General features: G+C 45.7%; 1 protein-coding gene across 1 annotated transcript in view; it reads left to right on the forward strand.

Annotated features, from left to right (window-relative positions):
* UNG (uracil DNA glycosylase) overlaps window positions 1-12590 on the forward strand; it is a 35512-nt gene extending 22922 nt beyond the window's left edge. Inside the window, exons 6-7 of the mRNA XM_073672509.1 lie at window positions 618-796; window positions 12089-12590. Coding sequence (XP_073528610.1) covers window positions 618-796; window positions 12089-12229 — 320 coding nt within the window. The 3' untranslated portion in view covers window positions 12230-12590. The remainder of the gene's footprint in view (window positions 1-617; window positions 797-12088) is intronic.
* Window positions 12591-17567: the final 4977 nt, after the last annotated feature.

Raw genomic sequence — 17567 nt, forward strand, 5'->3', positions numbered from 1 at the left:
TGTCGCTCACAGTGCTGTAAGTGGTGACTGTAGCCACAACCTGTATGATTGAAGGTACCTTCCTAACCCTATATCTGCAAGTTAAGAGTGTTGTCAGATGTGACCTGTTCTACTTTAATGGGGATATCCAGGAGGTTGTTTAAAAAAAAATGTGCAAAAGCAGTAACAGTTAGGTAGTTGCTACCTACTTGCCTGTTGTGCCCAGCGCAGTAGTTGTTCGCCGGCATGGAGTGGCGGCTTCTTTTCCGCCCTGCTCTTTCAATGGGGCGTGACTGCAGACGTCATGCTCGTTGACAGCCGGCTCGCCCAGTTAGGCAGCGAGGATGTGGCTGTCAATAAGCATGGCGTTTCCAGTCACGCCCCGTCAATAGAGCAGAGCGGGAAAGAAACAGTCGCTTCATTGACGTTACATCAGCAGAGGCAGCTGAATTGCCGGCAGGAGCTGTCTGTTCGGGCACCAAAGGTAGGTAGCAAGTACTTGCATGTTTAGTGCTTAATATATATAATTTTTTTACACCAAGTCCCAGATGTTCCCTTTTAAGAAGGGGTAGTCTAAGTAGTGGACACCCCCTTTGAGATAATTAAATCTTCTTTTCTTTCTTTTTTTTTTTTTTTAGGAGTCCTTCTATTAAATGCTGTCTTAACAGTTCGTGCACACAATGCAAACTCGCACAAGGACAGAGGCTGGGAACAGTTTACAGATTCAGTGGTGTCATGGCTAAACAAGAACCTGGATGGCTTGGTCTTTATGCTGTGGGGGGCCTATGCTCAGAAGAAAGGCATCAGTATAGACAGAGTAAGTTATGGTTTAAAAGGCATCTGTTTCCCCCGGAAACACAAATTAAACTAAGTGCACTGTCATGTCAGGGGACTTATCTTTTAGTGATTTATTCCTTGTCCATAAAATGCTGTTTATTCCGTATGCAAATTGGGGTGCTTGGTGTGGTCCAGAGCGGAGTTCGCTATTCTGCCCCCTGAATTTTCACCACATGACCCCTCCCTATACACTGACAGTGCCCGTTTGCCTGGAATGAGCACTGCCTGAACAATATCCTTGCTACACTGATATACCAAGAAGAGAAGCGAGCGGTCGCAGCAGTGGTCTTTGTATTCATGCAGGAGGATTATGTTCTGGTAGTCGTTTTTGTTTGTTTGGTTTTAATAAACGTTTTATTAAAAAAAAAAAAGTTAGAGCAGAAAAATGGGCGATAGACAGAAGCTTTCTACACCTCAGGTACAAGGGTATCAAACATATAAACCAATGTTCATAAATGTTACAAACAAAATTCTCCCACTCATTCCTCCCTCTTCATTTTGTGGTGTGCAGTGAAAAATGACCAATCAATTTAAAGTGAGAGTATTCCCTTAGGTTAAAGTATTAGGTATTAAATACTCCATCTAAGACAGGAATTGAAAACCTCTCCTAGAACCAATAGATTGAAAACAACATCCTTTGCCAGCGCCTCAAACTACGGCTGGCCATCTAATCCAGTCTCCCCGTTGTTTGCCAAAATTAGCAATAGCTCTCCTCTTAATACAGACCCTTTCTCCATTAAGATTGTATTGTTCAAGTCCTGAACCACGTCCTCCACCAAGGGAGGACAATTTGCCAACCAATGTTTGGATTAGACTTCCTAGTTTAATAGAATACTTTGGCAATGGCCAACTGCACTTGGGAAGATCCACCCACGTCCCCCATCAGGCCTAATGCACAGGATTTTGAGCTAAGTGGAATTTGAATGTTATAAGCCTCCATAATCTGCCAATACTTTCCCAGAGCCAGACTAATCGAGGGCATGTTCAAAACAGTCCACACCTTCCTCTCTACAACATGGACAACAGTCATTAGCCCTAAGGCCCATTCTATATACTTTTAGTCCTGTAGACTCTGTGCTTAAGAAACAATTGAAACTTTCTCTGTGCCATAATTGAGACCAATCTTTTCTATTCGATCACATCCTCACACTCCTCAGTGGAAATGCTGCCCATGTCTCCCATTTAGAGCTGACCAATGCCATTGGATCTACCAGAATTTTTTTTAATAGAAAGGAGTTATATAATAAAGAAATAAGTTCCTTAGTAGCTTTAGCGTGTACCACAAAGTCGAACAACTCATTAGAGGAAATGGTAAGATCAGAGATGGTTTTCTGACCCCTAATTGCATGTCTTGATTGCAAGTACTTAGTCAGAATTACGCAAATTAAACTCCTGCTCCAGGTGGTCAAATAAACAAAAATGGCCATCTAAGTTAACTGATAAACATGCTTTGGATTATTCCAAAGGGGAGTATATTTTGAGCAGTCCTCCATCCCCAGCCATTTTGTACATGGCCACCAAATTTTTTCAGCTAGTGGGGTAGCATCTCAAGGTACCCTTGAATTTTTTGAGATTCTAACAAATCTAGTAAGTCCCCCCCCCCCCCCTCCTCCCCCAAATGTTTTATGCTGAAATGGGAATCCAAGTAATACCCCCAGATATGAGGCAAAGCTTATCTCCACCCCGCCACCTGATTTTTAGGAAACTGTAGCTTTTCCAATTTTATTCTGGAGACCCCTCTGTTCCATACTAGGTCTCTGAATATATTATGCTTTTTCCTGAACCAGTACTTAGGAATTCAGATGGGAGAGTTAGGCCACATTCACACATTCAGTATTTTACATCAGTATTTGTAAGCCTAAACCAGGAGTGGGTGAAAAATACATAAGTGGTGACGTGTTTCTATTATACTTTTCCTCTGATTGTTCCACTCCTGGTTTAGGCTTGCAAATACTGATTTAAAATACTGATCGTGTGAACATGGCCTCATGCAGCACATACAAGATACATAAGGCACATTTTAATAAGGTTCGTTCTACCCAAAGCTGACGGGTAATTTCACCCAAGTGCTCAATTTATTCCTCATCTTGGTTACCAGAGGGCTGAGATTTAAAGGAATATAATCCTGTGTCTTTATTGTAATGTAAATACCCAGGCATTTACATTTCTGTACCACAGGAATATTTAACAAATCCTCCCAGAGGGAAGTATCCATAGTGTCTAAAGCATACATGTCAAACTCTCGCCCACAGGGTGGTTTTATTTAGCCCACGACACCAGAACCACCACCCCTATGTGGGGCCATTATTCTGTATGGAGGACTTTGTGGGGCCTATTATACTGTACACTCGTTGGCCCCCGACTTTGTCCAAGTTTTTCATTTTGGCCCTCTGTGTGTTTGAGTTTGACATCCCTGGTCTAAAGGAAGCAGAGCGGACTTTGACCAATTTATATTCAGGCCCGATAAGGTCCCAAATCTTTCAATTGTATCAATTATATTTGGAAGGGAGATATTAGAATTATTAACAAATAATAAGAAGTCATTGGCGTATGGCCGTGGATTGGGGTTGCGCAAAGTGACTTGCTCATCTCTAACAGCATTTAAATAGCTTGATCACAATTGCACTCTCGTCACCATTTACGGAGATTCGATTGGTAATCGTAATAGCTAGGGTACTCCTGTCTCCTTTATAGGATAACTTCATGTTCACTCTATACTTCAGTTGTACTGCGGTATATAGTTTAGGCGATTAAAGTAATTACAAGTTCAAGTCCTGGTAAAAAAAAAAAAAAAGTTTATATTTTCCACTTAATGCTGCCAAATTTATTTTACATCTCTCTATTGTTTGTTAATCTAATCTCTCAAGATATAAAATCATTTTAACCCTCAACTGGTGAGGTGGGGTTTTTGTCACGCAACTGGTGAGGTGGGGTTTCCTATACCCCAGTGTTTGAATTTTCTGTAAAAATAAGAGATTTCTAAAGATCACGTTTGTTTTAATCGTTTTCTTATTGGCGATTGATTACACGTGAGTATAACAAATTTTTGACACCCACAAATGGATGGAAGCTAGTGAGACACGTATCCTCATACCAGCATTTTTCAAAGAATGGCAGCCGAACAAAAATTCCCTGGGGTGTGGCAAACCCCACCTCACCAGTTGAGGGTTAATCATACGTTAACCACTGACAAGAAAATCTAAATTGAAGTGCAGCTGAAAAAGCAAAGTTCTATATGCAAAAAAAAAATAGATCAAAATGTTGTTTGGACACCAAAATGGTAGCAACAGCAATAAGCTTGCCATGTAAAAAAAAATCCCAAAACCTCACACTGCTCCAAAAGAGTTGTAAGTCTCAGAAAATAACTCAAACCAAATGATATTTTGACCACTAAAATATGAAAATGGTATGCTGTTCATCTGGAAGAATAATACTGTGAGGTAATTTTTCCTATATGATGTCTACTGTTAAAAACAAGACCCAATAAACTACGGCAGAATTGCAGTTTTTTTTTTTACCATTTTGCCACACTTCTCATTTTTTTTTCTCTATCACTTCGTTGGGGGACCCAGGAAACCATGGGTGTATGCTGCTGACACTAATCACCAAAAAATTTGCTCCTCCCCAGCAGTGTACACCCCACCGACTTGCATTAAGATACTCCGTTTAGCTTAGTGTCAGTAGGAGGTTGACACGGGTCTTTTACTAGACCCAGACCTACCTCTGTTTTCGGCGTATTGTTGTAATCTCTCCCTCTTCTCTTTTTCAGGTAATGCTTCTCCCGGATTACCTCTGGAGGGATACCGTGTGCGACGGTCACACTGTATTCCCACGTAGAGGCTATGAGTACGGCGTGTACTGCCATCCGGTATCCTCATAGGCCTATCGGCCAGGATCCCCTGCCCCCTAACACATGAAGAGTGTTCAGGTGATCCGATCGTTGGTCCTCTCCCCCCTCTCCTGCCTGCTCGCCTACCAGAGCCTGACTGTTTCAGGAGGGAAGGACGTCCATCGCAATAAGAGGCCTGGACGTCTTCTGACCCATTACATTTTTAGGGATGGAGAGGTACTTCTTCCATCTCTCCATCTGGTTACCGGTACAGAGGCACGAGGAGAAGACGAAGATGAAGAAAGAAGAAAAGAGGAGGAGTCTCTTATTGGTTTTTCCCTCTGGGGTCCCTTCCTGTCCTGCTCCCCTGTACCTGGACTGTGCTAGAAGTGCCTTTATTGTATAGGTGGTCTTTTTCCCCACAGGGGTTCCTTCTGTCCCCCCTGGATGCAGGACTATCCCTAGCTTCCCCTGCTGTAGCACTGTCTCCGGACAGGTTCTTTCCATGCAGCAAGCTTATTCCCGGGTAATTGACCCCCCCCGCAGCAGCTCCCCTACAGCGCCGCTGTCCCTGAGTACCTTCGTGTCGGCTCTGGGCTCCTTCTGGCCAGCGTTCCCTGGCCTCTGCACCGCACCCCCCTCCTCCGGCGGCTTCTCTTACTAATCTAGGCCCTGGCTTCAGTGCAGCCTAGTTGCAGTGGTTGGCTCCTCCCCCACAGTGTCTCACTGTGCAGGCCTTTCTCCCACCCGCTATGGCCACGCCCCCGTGGGTGCTTGTTCCTGCCCCTCCTCTAGCATATTGCATGGGCTTCTTACCTACCTATATCAGGCACGCCCCCTCTAGTGGCACAAACTTCACGCACTCTTTTTGCTCAGGGGGCCCTCCCATTCCTCCTCCTTCATGACTGCCATTTGCCAGCATCTTGGTGGCCCATGCTCTCCCTGTGCCACCTTGGTCTCCCAGATACCCGTGGTCGTCTTGAGTCCTGCAGTCGTCTAGACTCTCCCAGGACCTTCTCCACCAGGATCCAGCCTCCCATCATCCCTGTGGGTAAGCTCTGCACTGCAGACTGACACTCTTTCCAGCTCTCTCCTGTCCCTTAACCTCTGGCATCAGTTAGTGTCTCTGTGTCTCCTTTTCTATCATGTCTAAGTCTAAAGGAGGATGCTCTTGCCCCCTGGCTTCTACTACTCTGGTAAAGCACTTTGTCTGTTCTTTCTGTAAGTGCAGACTCCCTTCAGGTCAGACTTCTTCCCTCTGTCAGGACTGCAGCAATCCTCCAGCTCCCGTTACCCGGGGGTGGGCGACTTCCCTGTCCCAGTCAGTCGCATACCTTACCAGGGTATCTCAGACCCTGATATCTGCGCTAGACAGACTCCTTACCTCGTCTTCCGTCACTGCCAGCAGATCACAGGAACCCCCAACTCAGCCCGCCAAGATTGTCCGTAAGCGATCCAGGGAGGAAGACCGCTTCCCTCTTTCCCCGGTCCTTCCCGGCAGGCAGGTTCTTCTTCACGGTTCTCTTCCCCTGACTTACCCGCCGAGTCGGACTCTGACACGGTCACCGATCCTGACTCTGACTTAGATTCTGACCAGGCCTCTAACATGCGCGACATAGTGCAGAGTCTCATTGCAGCAGTCAACCAGACCTTTAGCATTAAGGATTCCGCTACGGAACCCGCAGAACAGGCAATTTTGTTTAGATGGTCCAGACCAACCCCTAAGATTTTTGCTAGCCCTAAAGAATTTGAAGAGGTCCTTTCCAGGGAACGAGAATATCCGACCAGACGCTTTTAGAGATGAAAACGTCTTTGCATCCTGTACCCCTTTGCCTCTGACCTTACTGAGAACTGGACCGCATCCCCTACTGTGGACCCTCCAGTCTCTAGGCTGTCTACCCAACACTGTACTTCCCCTTACGGATGGCGCTTCCCTTAAGGACTCTAATGACAGGCTCATAGTCATTTGTCAAACCAGCCTTCGAAGCGGCTTCTTCCACCTTGTGCTCTGCCTTTGCCACCACTTGGGTGTCAAAGTCCATCTCCACATGGGCTAAACCACTCCGTCAAGGCATCCTCTCTGGAGCTCATCCTGAGGAGTTAGCTGATTTGGCAGACCAGATATCTCATGTGGGGAAGTACGTGGTGTTGGCTTCTCTGGATGCCGCTGGATGCGCCGCCCAAGCAGCCAGTAACATGGTGGCCATACGCAGAACCATCTGGCTAAAAGCGAGGCAGTTGGATTTGTCCTCTAAGAAATCCCTCACTAATTTGCCTTTCCAGGGATCAAGGCTCTTTGGTACCAAGCTGGACCAGATTATTAAGGAGGCCACAGGAGGGACGAGCTCTCTCCTTCCTCAGGCAAAACCTCGTCGTCCTCCCACAAAGCGTAGGTTTCGGCCCTTTCGGCATTCTTCATTTGCGGAGTAACCCTCTTGCTGGGAGAGGCCGCAGCCACGCCAAGTCCGAAATAGGGCTTCCTTTAAGCCAACACCCTCATGGCGCCCCCGCCAAGCACAAGGCAGATCCTCCAGGACTTGATTTGGTAGGTTCTCCTCTGCATGACTCACTACCTCCCAGGGACTCCCTCAAGCTGGGCGGTCGTCTTCTGCTTTTCAAAGATGTCTGGCTAGCTTCCGTTGAGGATACCTGGTCAGAGAAGTTGTATCTTCAGGATACGAGATAGATTTAGTCTCACAGCCCCGAGACCGCTTCTTCGAATCTCAGCCTCCAAGGGATCCTTCCCTGGTTCCAAAGTTTTTTGCGGCCATCGCTTCCCCCCTCAAATCAGGCGTCATCATTCTTGTCATCGTTTCACATGCTTCTATTCAAACTGCTTTGTGGTTCAAAAGAAGGACTGGTCAGTTCGACCTATCCTGGACTTAAAATTACTAAACAGAAGGGTCCGCCTTCGCCATTTCAGAATGGAATCCCTTCATTCAGTAATAGCGTCCATGGAGTTGGAAGAATTCCTGTGCTCTATAGATATCGGAACGCCTACCTCCATGTCCCTATCTTCCCAGGGCACCAGAGGTACCTGCTTTGCAGTACATCAGGACCACTTCCAGTTCTTCGCCCTTCCTTTCAGCCTTTCTACCACTCCCAGGGTCTTCACAAAGATAATGGCAGCAGTAATGGCCCTTCTTCGAGTCAGGGGCCTAGTGGTCATTCCCTATCTCGATGACATTATCGTCAAGGCTCCATCCTTTTCCATCGGCCTATATACTCTGTCGCGTCTCGGCTGGCTAGTCAACAGAAAGAAATCTGGTCTTGTTCCTTCCCAGCGTCTGGTCTCCATTGGTATTCTATTCAGTACCCTTCAGGCCAGGGTCTTTCTTCCCAAGGATAAAAGGACAGCCCTTCAGCACGGGGTCCGCTCTCTTCAGGCTTCTCGACCTTCATCCCTTCGCTCGGCTATGGCGGTCCTGGGAAGAATGGTGGCGGCGTCGGAGACAATTTCCTTCGTAATTCCACACCAGGCCGCTTCAGCGAGCCATTCTTTCTCAATGGAACAGATCTGTCCTCTGAATCGTCCAGTTCGGATCTCATATCAGGTCAGGGCGTCCCTGACCTGGTGTTTGGCCTCCCTCCTCATTCTTCAGAGTCGATCTTTTCTCCCAGTTCTCTGGCAGGTGGTGACGACGGACGCCAGCCTCCTCGGCTGGGGAGCGGTGTTCTGCAACCTTACAGTCCAGGGAAGTTGGTCGCTGGAAGAGTCCTCTCTGCCGATCAACATAGTAGAGATCAGGGCCATTCTCTTGTCTTTTCGCCACTGGCAGTACCTCAAGGGCCTACCAGTCCGAATCCAAACAGACAATGCCACGGCGGTGGCATATGTCAACCACCAGGGAGGGACCAGGAGCCCCTTGACTTTAGCAGAGTTCTCCATGATCCTTCTCTGGGCAGAGAGCATGGTTCCGGCAATATCCGCAGTGCACATTCCCGGCGTAGAGACCTGGGCCACTGATTTTCTCAGTCGCGAGTGTCTTGCGGCTGGAGAATGGTCTCTATATCAGAAGGTCTTCCTTCAGATTTGTCTTAGGTGGGGCACTCCGGATGGGGATCTCGTGGTGTCCCGACTGAACAGGAAAGTGAAACGGTTCGCCTCCAGATCTCACGAACCCCCCCCCCCCCCCCTCGCGGTGGGAGTCGAAGCGTTGGTGATACCTTGGTCACGGTTCACTCTACCATACCTTCTTCCCCAATTGTTGAAGATCAAAGCAGAAGGGGTGCCGGTCCTCCTGATTGCCCCAGATTGGCCCAGGAGGTCTTGGTATGCAGAGGTGATCAATCTCCTCGCTGGTGCCCCTTGGAAGCTTCCAGACAGACCAGATCTTTTTTCCCAGGGCCCCATCTTCCACCAGAATTCTCAGTCGCTTGACTTGATGGCGTTACTGTTGAAACCGCGGTACTAAGAGAGTCGGGTTTTTCAGATCGAGAAGTTCAGATGATTATCCGGGCTCGGAAACCTTCATAGTCTCGAGTATACTACCGGACTTGGAAGACCTTTTTCAGTTGGTGTGAGAGTAATCACACCGCACCTAATGAAATTCTCCCTTCCGTTGATTTTGGCATTTCTTCAAGCGGGACTTGCTCTCAGCTCTTTGAAGGGTCAAGTCTCTGCGCTTTCTATTCTTTTTCAGAAAAACTTGGCTTCTCGCTCTCAGGTTAAAACCGTTCTTCAGTACCGAACACCAGTCGATCCCTGGGATCTCAACCTGGTCCTGGATGCTCTTAGGAGTTCTCCCTTTGAGCCTCTGCAAGAAGTATCTGTCTTTTTCTTTCTTGGAAGGTGGCCTGCCTTATCGCGATCACTTCAATGTGTCGGAGTTGGCGGCTCTCTCCTGTTGATCTCCTTTTCTGATCCCCCACCAAGACGAGGTGGTCTTGACACCAGTGCCTTCATTTCTCCCCAAGGTGGTCTCCACCTTTCACCTCAGTGAGGACATCGTCCTTTTGTCCGACTCTGTCTCATCCTCTGGAACGTTTCCTAAATAGGTTGGACCTTGTTGGAGCAGTTCAGGTCTATCTTGCCAGGAACGCTCCCCCCCCCCCCCCCCTTCCCCCTTGAAGGACGGATTCTCTCTTTATTATCCTTGAGGGGAGCGCGGAGAGGCCTCTCGGCTGCCCCAAGGCTACAATTGCTCGCTGGATCCGGACGGCAATCCTGGAGGCGTACCAGAGTAAGAACAGGATTCCTTCCCCCGGGGATTAAGGCCCACTCTACTAGAGCGGTGGGTGCCTCCTGGGTGGTTCGTCATAGGGCATCCGCCCTACAGCTTTGCAAAGCGGCAACCTGGTCCTCTATCCACACGTTTGCCAAGTTTTACAGGGTTCATACCTATGCTTCGGCAGCTGCCAGCCTAGGTAGGAGAATCCTTCAGGCTGTAGTGGCTAGTTCTCCGACCTGAATTGAGTTCGTTACTGCTTTTTCCCTCCCCATGGACTGCTTTGGAACGTCCCACGGTTTCCTGTGTTCCCCAATGAAGCGATAGAGAAAACAGGATTTTTGGTTACTCACTGTAAAATCTGTTTCTCGTAACCTTCAATGGGGACGCAGCACCCTCCCATTTTGACAGCCTTAACTTTTATTGTTATGTTAAAGTTTGAAGTTTAGTATTTCTCTGTTTAATGTTGCTTCTCCTACTGCTTGTACACAAACTGAGTAACTTAATGCCAGTTGGTGGGGTGTACACTGCTGGGGAGGAACTAAACTTTTTTTTGTGCATTAGGCTGTGTGCCCACAATGCATTTTTTAAGCATCTCCGCAGTGGCAAAAACGCTGCAGAAACGCTTAAAAAACGCATGGTAGAAGGCCTGCCATGTTCCCTAATGATAAGCCGCATGTGCTGTGCACATGCTGCGGAAATTTCCACTGCGGGTTATCATTGTGGGAAAAAAACGCAGCACTACCAATTATGCTTTTTCGCCGGGATTGACTTGCATTGGAACGCATGGATTACGTATCACTGCTTCTGTACATGCGGAATCCATGCGTTTCAATGTGCGGATGGTACCCGGGTATGGAGGACAGGAGACTCTCCTCCGGACCCGGGTACCATAGAACCTGTAAAAAAAAAAAAAAATAAAAAAATAAATATTATATTTACCTTCTGATGGCCCCCGTCTCCTTGTCTTCCCTTGCCGGCAGATCGCGGTGGACTGAAGGACCTGCGCTGACGTCATAGTCATGTGACGGCAGGTCCTTCAATGTAGTGTGCCGCGAGCTGCCGACAAGCCAGGACGGAGCGAATAAAGACTCCGGGGGCCATCGGAAGGTAAGTATATATTTGTTTTTTTATTTTTTACCATTCTTTAAGGTCACAGTATATAAATCCATGGCGTTTGCATGGATTTATATAGTGTGATCAAGTTGACAAGCACTTTCCAAGTGATGCTAAAATTGCTTGGAAAGCGCTTGTCAACCCGCATGCAGAAATGCATGTGAAGAACGCTTCACATCCGCATGTCCCTGGCAGGAAAAACGCATGTACAAAATGCGTTTTTTCTGCCAGGGAGATGCAGAAACGCTCAGGAAAAAATCCTGAGCATTTCTGCATTGTGGGCACATAGCCTTAGTGTCAGCCTCCTAGTGGCAGTAGCATACACCCATGGTTTCCTGTGTTCCCCAATGAAGGCTCCGAGAAACTGATTTTACAGTGAGTAACCAAAAATCCTGTTTTCCTCAATTTTCGGTACATTACATGGTAATGTGAATGGTGTCATTCCAACTACAACTCGCCCCTCAAAAAAAATTAGCTATAAAGCTACGTTAAGAGTAAAATCAAATAGTTTTGGCTCTTAAGAGTGTAGTAAAAAATAAACTGTCAAACTGAAAACTTCAGTCATTTATTTGTATGTAGATAATTCTCTCCTTATTGTATATTGCTATGTTAGTGGGTGACGTCCCCACTAAATATCTCTAGTTTTGGCCTGTATCTTTCATTTTGTCTTATTAAAGAATTTACAGTTTTGCTGTAATTAAAGAACTGCCTAATGGGAAATGAGCAATTTGCAATATGCTGTTGCTTCATCAAAGATCTACAGAGTAATTTGCTCCTCTTTTTAGCTTCCCATTGTTTCATTAAGACAATGTGAAAATGAGCCATTAGCTGTATAGCCTATAGATCGCCACATATTTGATTCTTGAAGAAAACACGTGTCCACTGTCAATCAGTTCTGATTCTTATGCTGTTTTGACACACAAAATTTTGCAACACATAGAAGGTTAATGTTTCACTTAATTAAAAAAATCTTTTATTTTCTATACATTTGAGGTGCCTTGTTTCCTTGTATGATGCATCTTTTTCCCAAACTTAGGCCGAGCATTTTCTCATTGTTTGTTCTGTCATGCACTTTGGAATAAATCAATGGGAAATCTATAAGAATTATATAATTGAGCCATATTAATTAAGGTATCCTATGACTATTTTTCTTTCCTAGAAACGTCATCTTGTACTACAGACTGTTCATCCTTCTCCTCTCTCGTCACACAGAGGATTTTTTGGCTGCCGTCATTTCTCAAAGACAAATTCCTATTTGGAAGATTTGGGTAAAAAAGCGATAGACTGGAAAGCCTTATAGCCTGTTTTACACTAGATTGTCAGACCTACTTTTGGAAGCAAGAAGCATTGGTGGATGAACTCCTGGTCTTCGCCAAGGGTGCTGTTTCAGTTATTAATTGAATTTGATTTCCTTAAATTTTACAATACCCGTTTCTACAAAAAAAAATCTACAAGGAAGCTAGAACTTAAATACACTATAGTCAGAACGTTCAATGTGTGGGAAATCTACATGAATATATTTAGAAGGTTGTTTAATGAAAATGCTATGCTTATTAATGTTTAACACCCTGCATGAACATCTAATTAGACATGTTTCACAGCCTCTTGGTAAACTCAGAATGTGAACCTCTAACGTAATGGGCATTTTCTTGTACTGTATTATACAGTTTGTACATTGTTTGTAAATTAAAACTTATTTTATAGTTTGCATGTTTTGCATTATTTTTTGTAATAAATAAAGTTTTTGAGAAGCATGGTGTGTGGGTTTTATTTTTTCTCTCCTTCTCCTGCCTTCAAAACATTAAACCAATTCCGACAGAATATACTGCTACATCCTTTTAGCCAGGGTATTCCTGCAAATTGACATACCAGCCTGTCCTGCTGATCGTGTGGGCACAGGAGCTGTGCCTGGCACAATCACTGCGGAAACTTGGCTTAACAGCCATACCTGGTTCCAGCATCATTGTGGGCTGTTTATCCTTCAGTAGCGATTGTGGTAGTTTGAAGGCTGTGAGGAGGGGGCTCCCTCTCACCCATCACAACTTCCACCCCTCCGCGATGTGATTATGGTTTCCTGATGGTTATGGCAGCGAGACAGCATTTTTATGATCTACGAAGTATGGTGGCTTACCATGAGCAGCGTCTACCTAATAGAACTTCTATCAGTGTAAGGGCTCATGCAGACGAGCGTATAAATCTGACGTGCGCTATTCAATGTTTAAGCTAGGGTCACAAGACAGAATATAAAAGTGGTCCGATTTTCATCCAGAAAAGTGGTACGATGTTTTTCTTGCTTGTCAACAATCTGCTGTCCATATCCAATCCATTTTTCCAGCACACCAGGAGGTAGTTCTTCCTTGACCTATGACCTGACAGGATCACAGAGAGGTTAAAAGGCCCCTTCAGTGTTTTTTCCTGTCCTTACAGGGAATAGTTGCATGAGGTGCTCCTAGAGTGAAGATATCTGATCCTGTGGAGATTCATTGTATGAACTCCTGGGCATTGGGGAGGGCCTTCCCTTCCCTGCCAAGCAGTCCGGAGCGGACACCTCTGAGTAGGGGTCCCTCAGCCATCAGTTGCTGTATCAGAGGGGGGTGGTCTTGGCCCTCCTTTCCCCCTTCGCCCTGTCAAGCGGTCCGGGGACGACACTTCTCTGGGTCAGCCTCAGCCAACAGCCAGTGCGTGGACCTTCTGCAATATTGCAGTATTCCTCGTTGTGATGCCGTTTCCCTTCATAGTGGGCTCTCGGCATTACCAGTTCCCCTTGTTCTTCTAATGGTATATGGAAGCGAAGGTTATGAGGAAGGAAGGGGTGAAGTTAGGGGATGGTGTGGAGGCAGCGCAGATAAGTGCACTGTTTAAATGTCTCAAAAGGCTAGTCTTCTGGTCTCATGCCCTTATGCCGAAGCTGGGCCTAGGGCCTCATGTGCTGAAGTTTGGTTTCAGGTACGGAAACTAGCCCTTGGACCACTAGGCTAAAGTTAAGCCGCATGTCTGGGCCATGTCTCATGATTTGACTTCAGTTTGCCGCATGTCATGGCTGCACAGGGCCTCATGATTGGGCTTCAGAGTTTAACTTATGCCGAGGCCTCATGTTTGTGCTCATTTTGTGGTTGAATAACACTTGGATGTTTTCACGGTTTTTCCACCAGACCAGTATCAGTCTAACTACTCCGTTCGTAGGAGGGCACATGGTGTTGTTAATACAGCACATTATCTCTGTGAAGACTGCCCTCCAGCTGCGCCTCCTTAATTGGCTTGTTCAGGTGGGGCTAGTCTGACAATTGAGATGTACCACTCAAAGTGAAGGTTTATCCAGAATTCAGGTGGATTACTCTTAAATGTAAGTCTGAGTCTGGTCACGTGTCTCGCGCCTTCGCCTCCAGGCCTGTGCCCCTTGGGACTTGTGGCTTTGTGCCTCGTGCCTCTGGCCTCCTGCTTCGTACCTCCTGCCTTGCATTTCAGACTGTCTCGAGCATCGACTCCGGTTAGAGAGTCCTAGTGTCTCTGGACCCAGATCCAGCTTCCTCTGCCTCATTCTTTGGAACTTGGCTTATCCAAATGAGCAACTATGTTTGGATTGGCTTAGTATTCTGTTTCAGAACAGGAGTCTCAGTTCAGCAATTGTCCATGCTCTGGCTAGTCAGAAATATTCAGACATGGCCTTTAATTGCTACGGTCAGGGCTCTTTTCATAGTTCTAGTTTAAGGGAGACATATGTCTATCAAGTTTATCCTATGATACGACATACTACTGATGCTGGAGTGTGTTAAAACAAATCTTATGCGTTCGATGCTAATTTCCTCACGTTGGGAAAAGATCCTTCTCGATTCCACATACAGCAATTTGTCTAGTTTCCTTGATCAACATCCTGTCAACAGATTCTAGTACTATAATCTGTAATGTATTTATCAAGGAAGGCATCCAGACCTTTTTTGTACTTTTTTTTTTTTTTTCGTGAATCAACAGTACAGCATCATGTGTCAAAGTCTCACCATACTCACCACTCTTACAGTTGAGAACCCACATTTTCTGGGCTCTTACAGTTAAAAAATCATAGTCTCACTCCCCTCACAGTAGATAATCACCCTCTGTGATTGGAAGAAACCTTCTTTCCTTTGGATATACAGGATGGTCCCAGTCACTGTTGTAGTCTGGGTGTACAATATATTTTTTAAGATCTCATGTTGTTCCCTCATTTACTTGCACATGGTAGTGGGATCGCCTTATAGCCCTTTTTCTCCAGGCTGAGTGAGCCCGAGTTTGATAGCTTGTCCTGGTTACCCAAAAAAAAAGTTTTTGACCTAGTGTATCTAAACTAATGACTTGTATAGAGGCATATCCAAATGGAGTTTATCTCTTGTGGGAAAGCGTTCTTTTTACCGCCCCTCTGAGTTTTAACAAGGTCCTGTGTTAGGAGCCAACTGCAGATATAATTAGTTCATATTTTTGTACCTATATACGGTATATGGCATCACCGATGGTAAGGGCATTTATTTAGGCTACTTTCATAAATTCCAGAGTCCAGACTCCATGTCGTTAACTTCGGCACCACAGGAGTGCTGATCCATGCTTCTCTATCATGTGGTCTGATGATGAACCCAGCACTGGTAAAAGCAGGGGATGTTACCTGCCAGACTGCATATTTCCTTAGTTTCAATAGTATTCATCCCTTTACTTGAGGCCTAGAGATTTAAGGATGCTGAATAATGTCCGTGGGCTCCGGGGTGTGTAATGCATAAGCATCCCAATGCTCTGCCCATTTATCAATAACCCAAGGTTTAATTTGAGCACAGGAGGACCAGTGAAAAAGCAGTCCTGTGTTAAGCACATGCGAGTTTGTTATTGGTCTACAACAGTCCTCATTGCATTTGAGGCAGTGGCTATCGCCATACTTTTGCTGTGCAATAAGAGGTGTTAAGGTCTATTCTATGGCTGCAGTGTTTAAAAGTATAATTCATCTAACTCACTTTGGTTCATTATTGGTACTGTAGTACAACAGGGGGAGTGTCAGTTTCCGTTTCTCCTATATAATTGGTCTACCACATTCATACTGAATATTTGGCATTAAAGACATATCGGGCACTCGCTACAGCAATTTATCTTTGCAGATTTCTATAATTGTCTATTATCTTACAGATCGGTTACTATATCTAGCCTGGTTCTTGCATGGGACTTTGGTCCTTTGGGGCTTCTGTATCCACCCTGGTGCTATTTCTCTGGTTCTATTCCTTGTGTGTTGTCTGGATGGAGGTAGTGGAAAAGAGAATTGGACCTACTGTTAATTTGATTTCCAAATAGTCCCTGAGGACAGCACCCATATGTTTATATTTAGGCTTGTACAAGATTGATCTAGCTGCAGATTGATCCTCAAGTTGCCATGGCTCAAGATCGAGATGGGGCCGTTAAAGTGTTTAAACTTGCATATGATTTTCTAGTGGCTCGTATAGATAATTTGCATCCATCTTTCTGTGGTACTTTGAAAAAACACTGGAGGGTGGAGGTGCGAGGGGCCTTCTTAACCTCTCTGTGATCCTGTCCTGTCATAGGTCAAGCAAGGAATACCTCCTGGTGTACTGTCCTGAGGGACTGAACTACCTGGAAATTGAATTCCCGGTAGGTCTAATTCCCTATTTCCTCCATCTCTTCATTGGTAGACATGGGTAACCATGGACGTATTCTGCTGTCAATAGGAGGCTGATACTAGGCATGAAAAAAAAAAAAAGTTTACTCCGTGCCAGTTGGTGGGTGCACCCTGCTGAGGAGGAGCTCATCAGTTTTAGCTTAGTGTCAGTAGGAGGCAGACACAGGTCTTCCTTAGGTTCGTTTGTTAGTGTTTTATTAATCGTTTCTCTGGGCATGTTTCTTCTCACCCCCCACCCCCTTTCATTGGGGGACACAGCTCCCACCCTAGTTAATGTTCGTGCTAGTTTTTCTTGTGTTTAAAGTTTGAGTTTGTCTTCTTGTTGCTTCTCCTGCTTTTTCACGAACTGATTTCTTTGTGCCAGACTAGTCAGCCCTCTTTCCATGTTATCACGTCCCTGTGGGTGTGATAATATAATTTGCATTAGTGGCGTCATCTCCGCTCATGCAAATCTAGTGCATGCGTGCCGCTCATTCCAGCAGCGTCACTGCGTCTCTGAAGCCAGGTGTACTCTTCCCGCCTTCAGACGCACACTGCGCATGTCCGAAAGTTTAGAAGATAGCCATAAAAAAAAAACTTCAGTTTGTTTTATTTTTTAATCAAGGGAAAATGTTTTGCCAATGAAATCGCATTTTTCCTATTGCCCATGACAGCACCACAACGAGAGAGGGGATCCGCCCTTCCAGGACAGGAAACCTACAGAATAAAAGGGTGGCGCCTCTCCACCACCTCAGTCCTGCTATATGTCAAAATTAATAAGCAGTCTGGCCACAACTCTGAACAAGGCAATATTGCTTTTAATAACTCTAATCGCCTATATTCCAGTAGTGGCATGGTCACAGGTACACACCCGTGGGCTGCCTCTAAAGACCCGTTTTTTTTTTCTCTCCTTGTGGTGCTGTCATGGGTGATAGGAAAACACTAAATTACTTACCGGTAATTTGGTTTTCCTGAGCCCATGACGGCACCCTTATATACCCTCCCGTCACTGGTA

Source organism: Phyllobates terribilis, unplaced genomic scaffold, assembly GCF_046119375.1.
Source record: "Phyllobates terribilis strain yellow unplaced genomic scaffold, ASM4611937v1 Scaffold_1__5_contigs__length_1240528914, whole genome shotgun sequence".
Taxonomy (NCBI): domain Eukaryota; kingdom Metazoa; phylum Chordata; class Amphibia; order Anura; family Dendrobatidae; genus Phyllobates; species Phyllobates terribilis.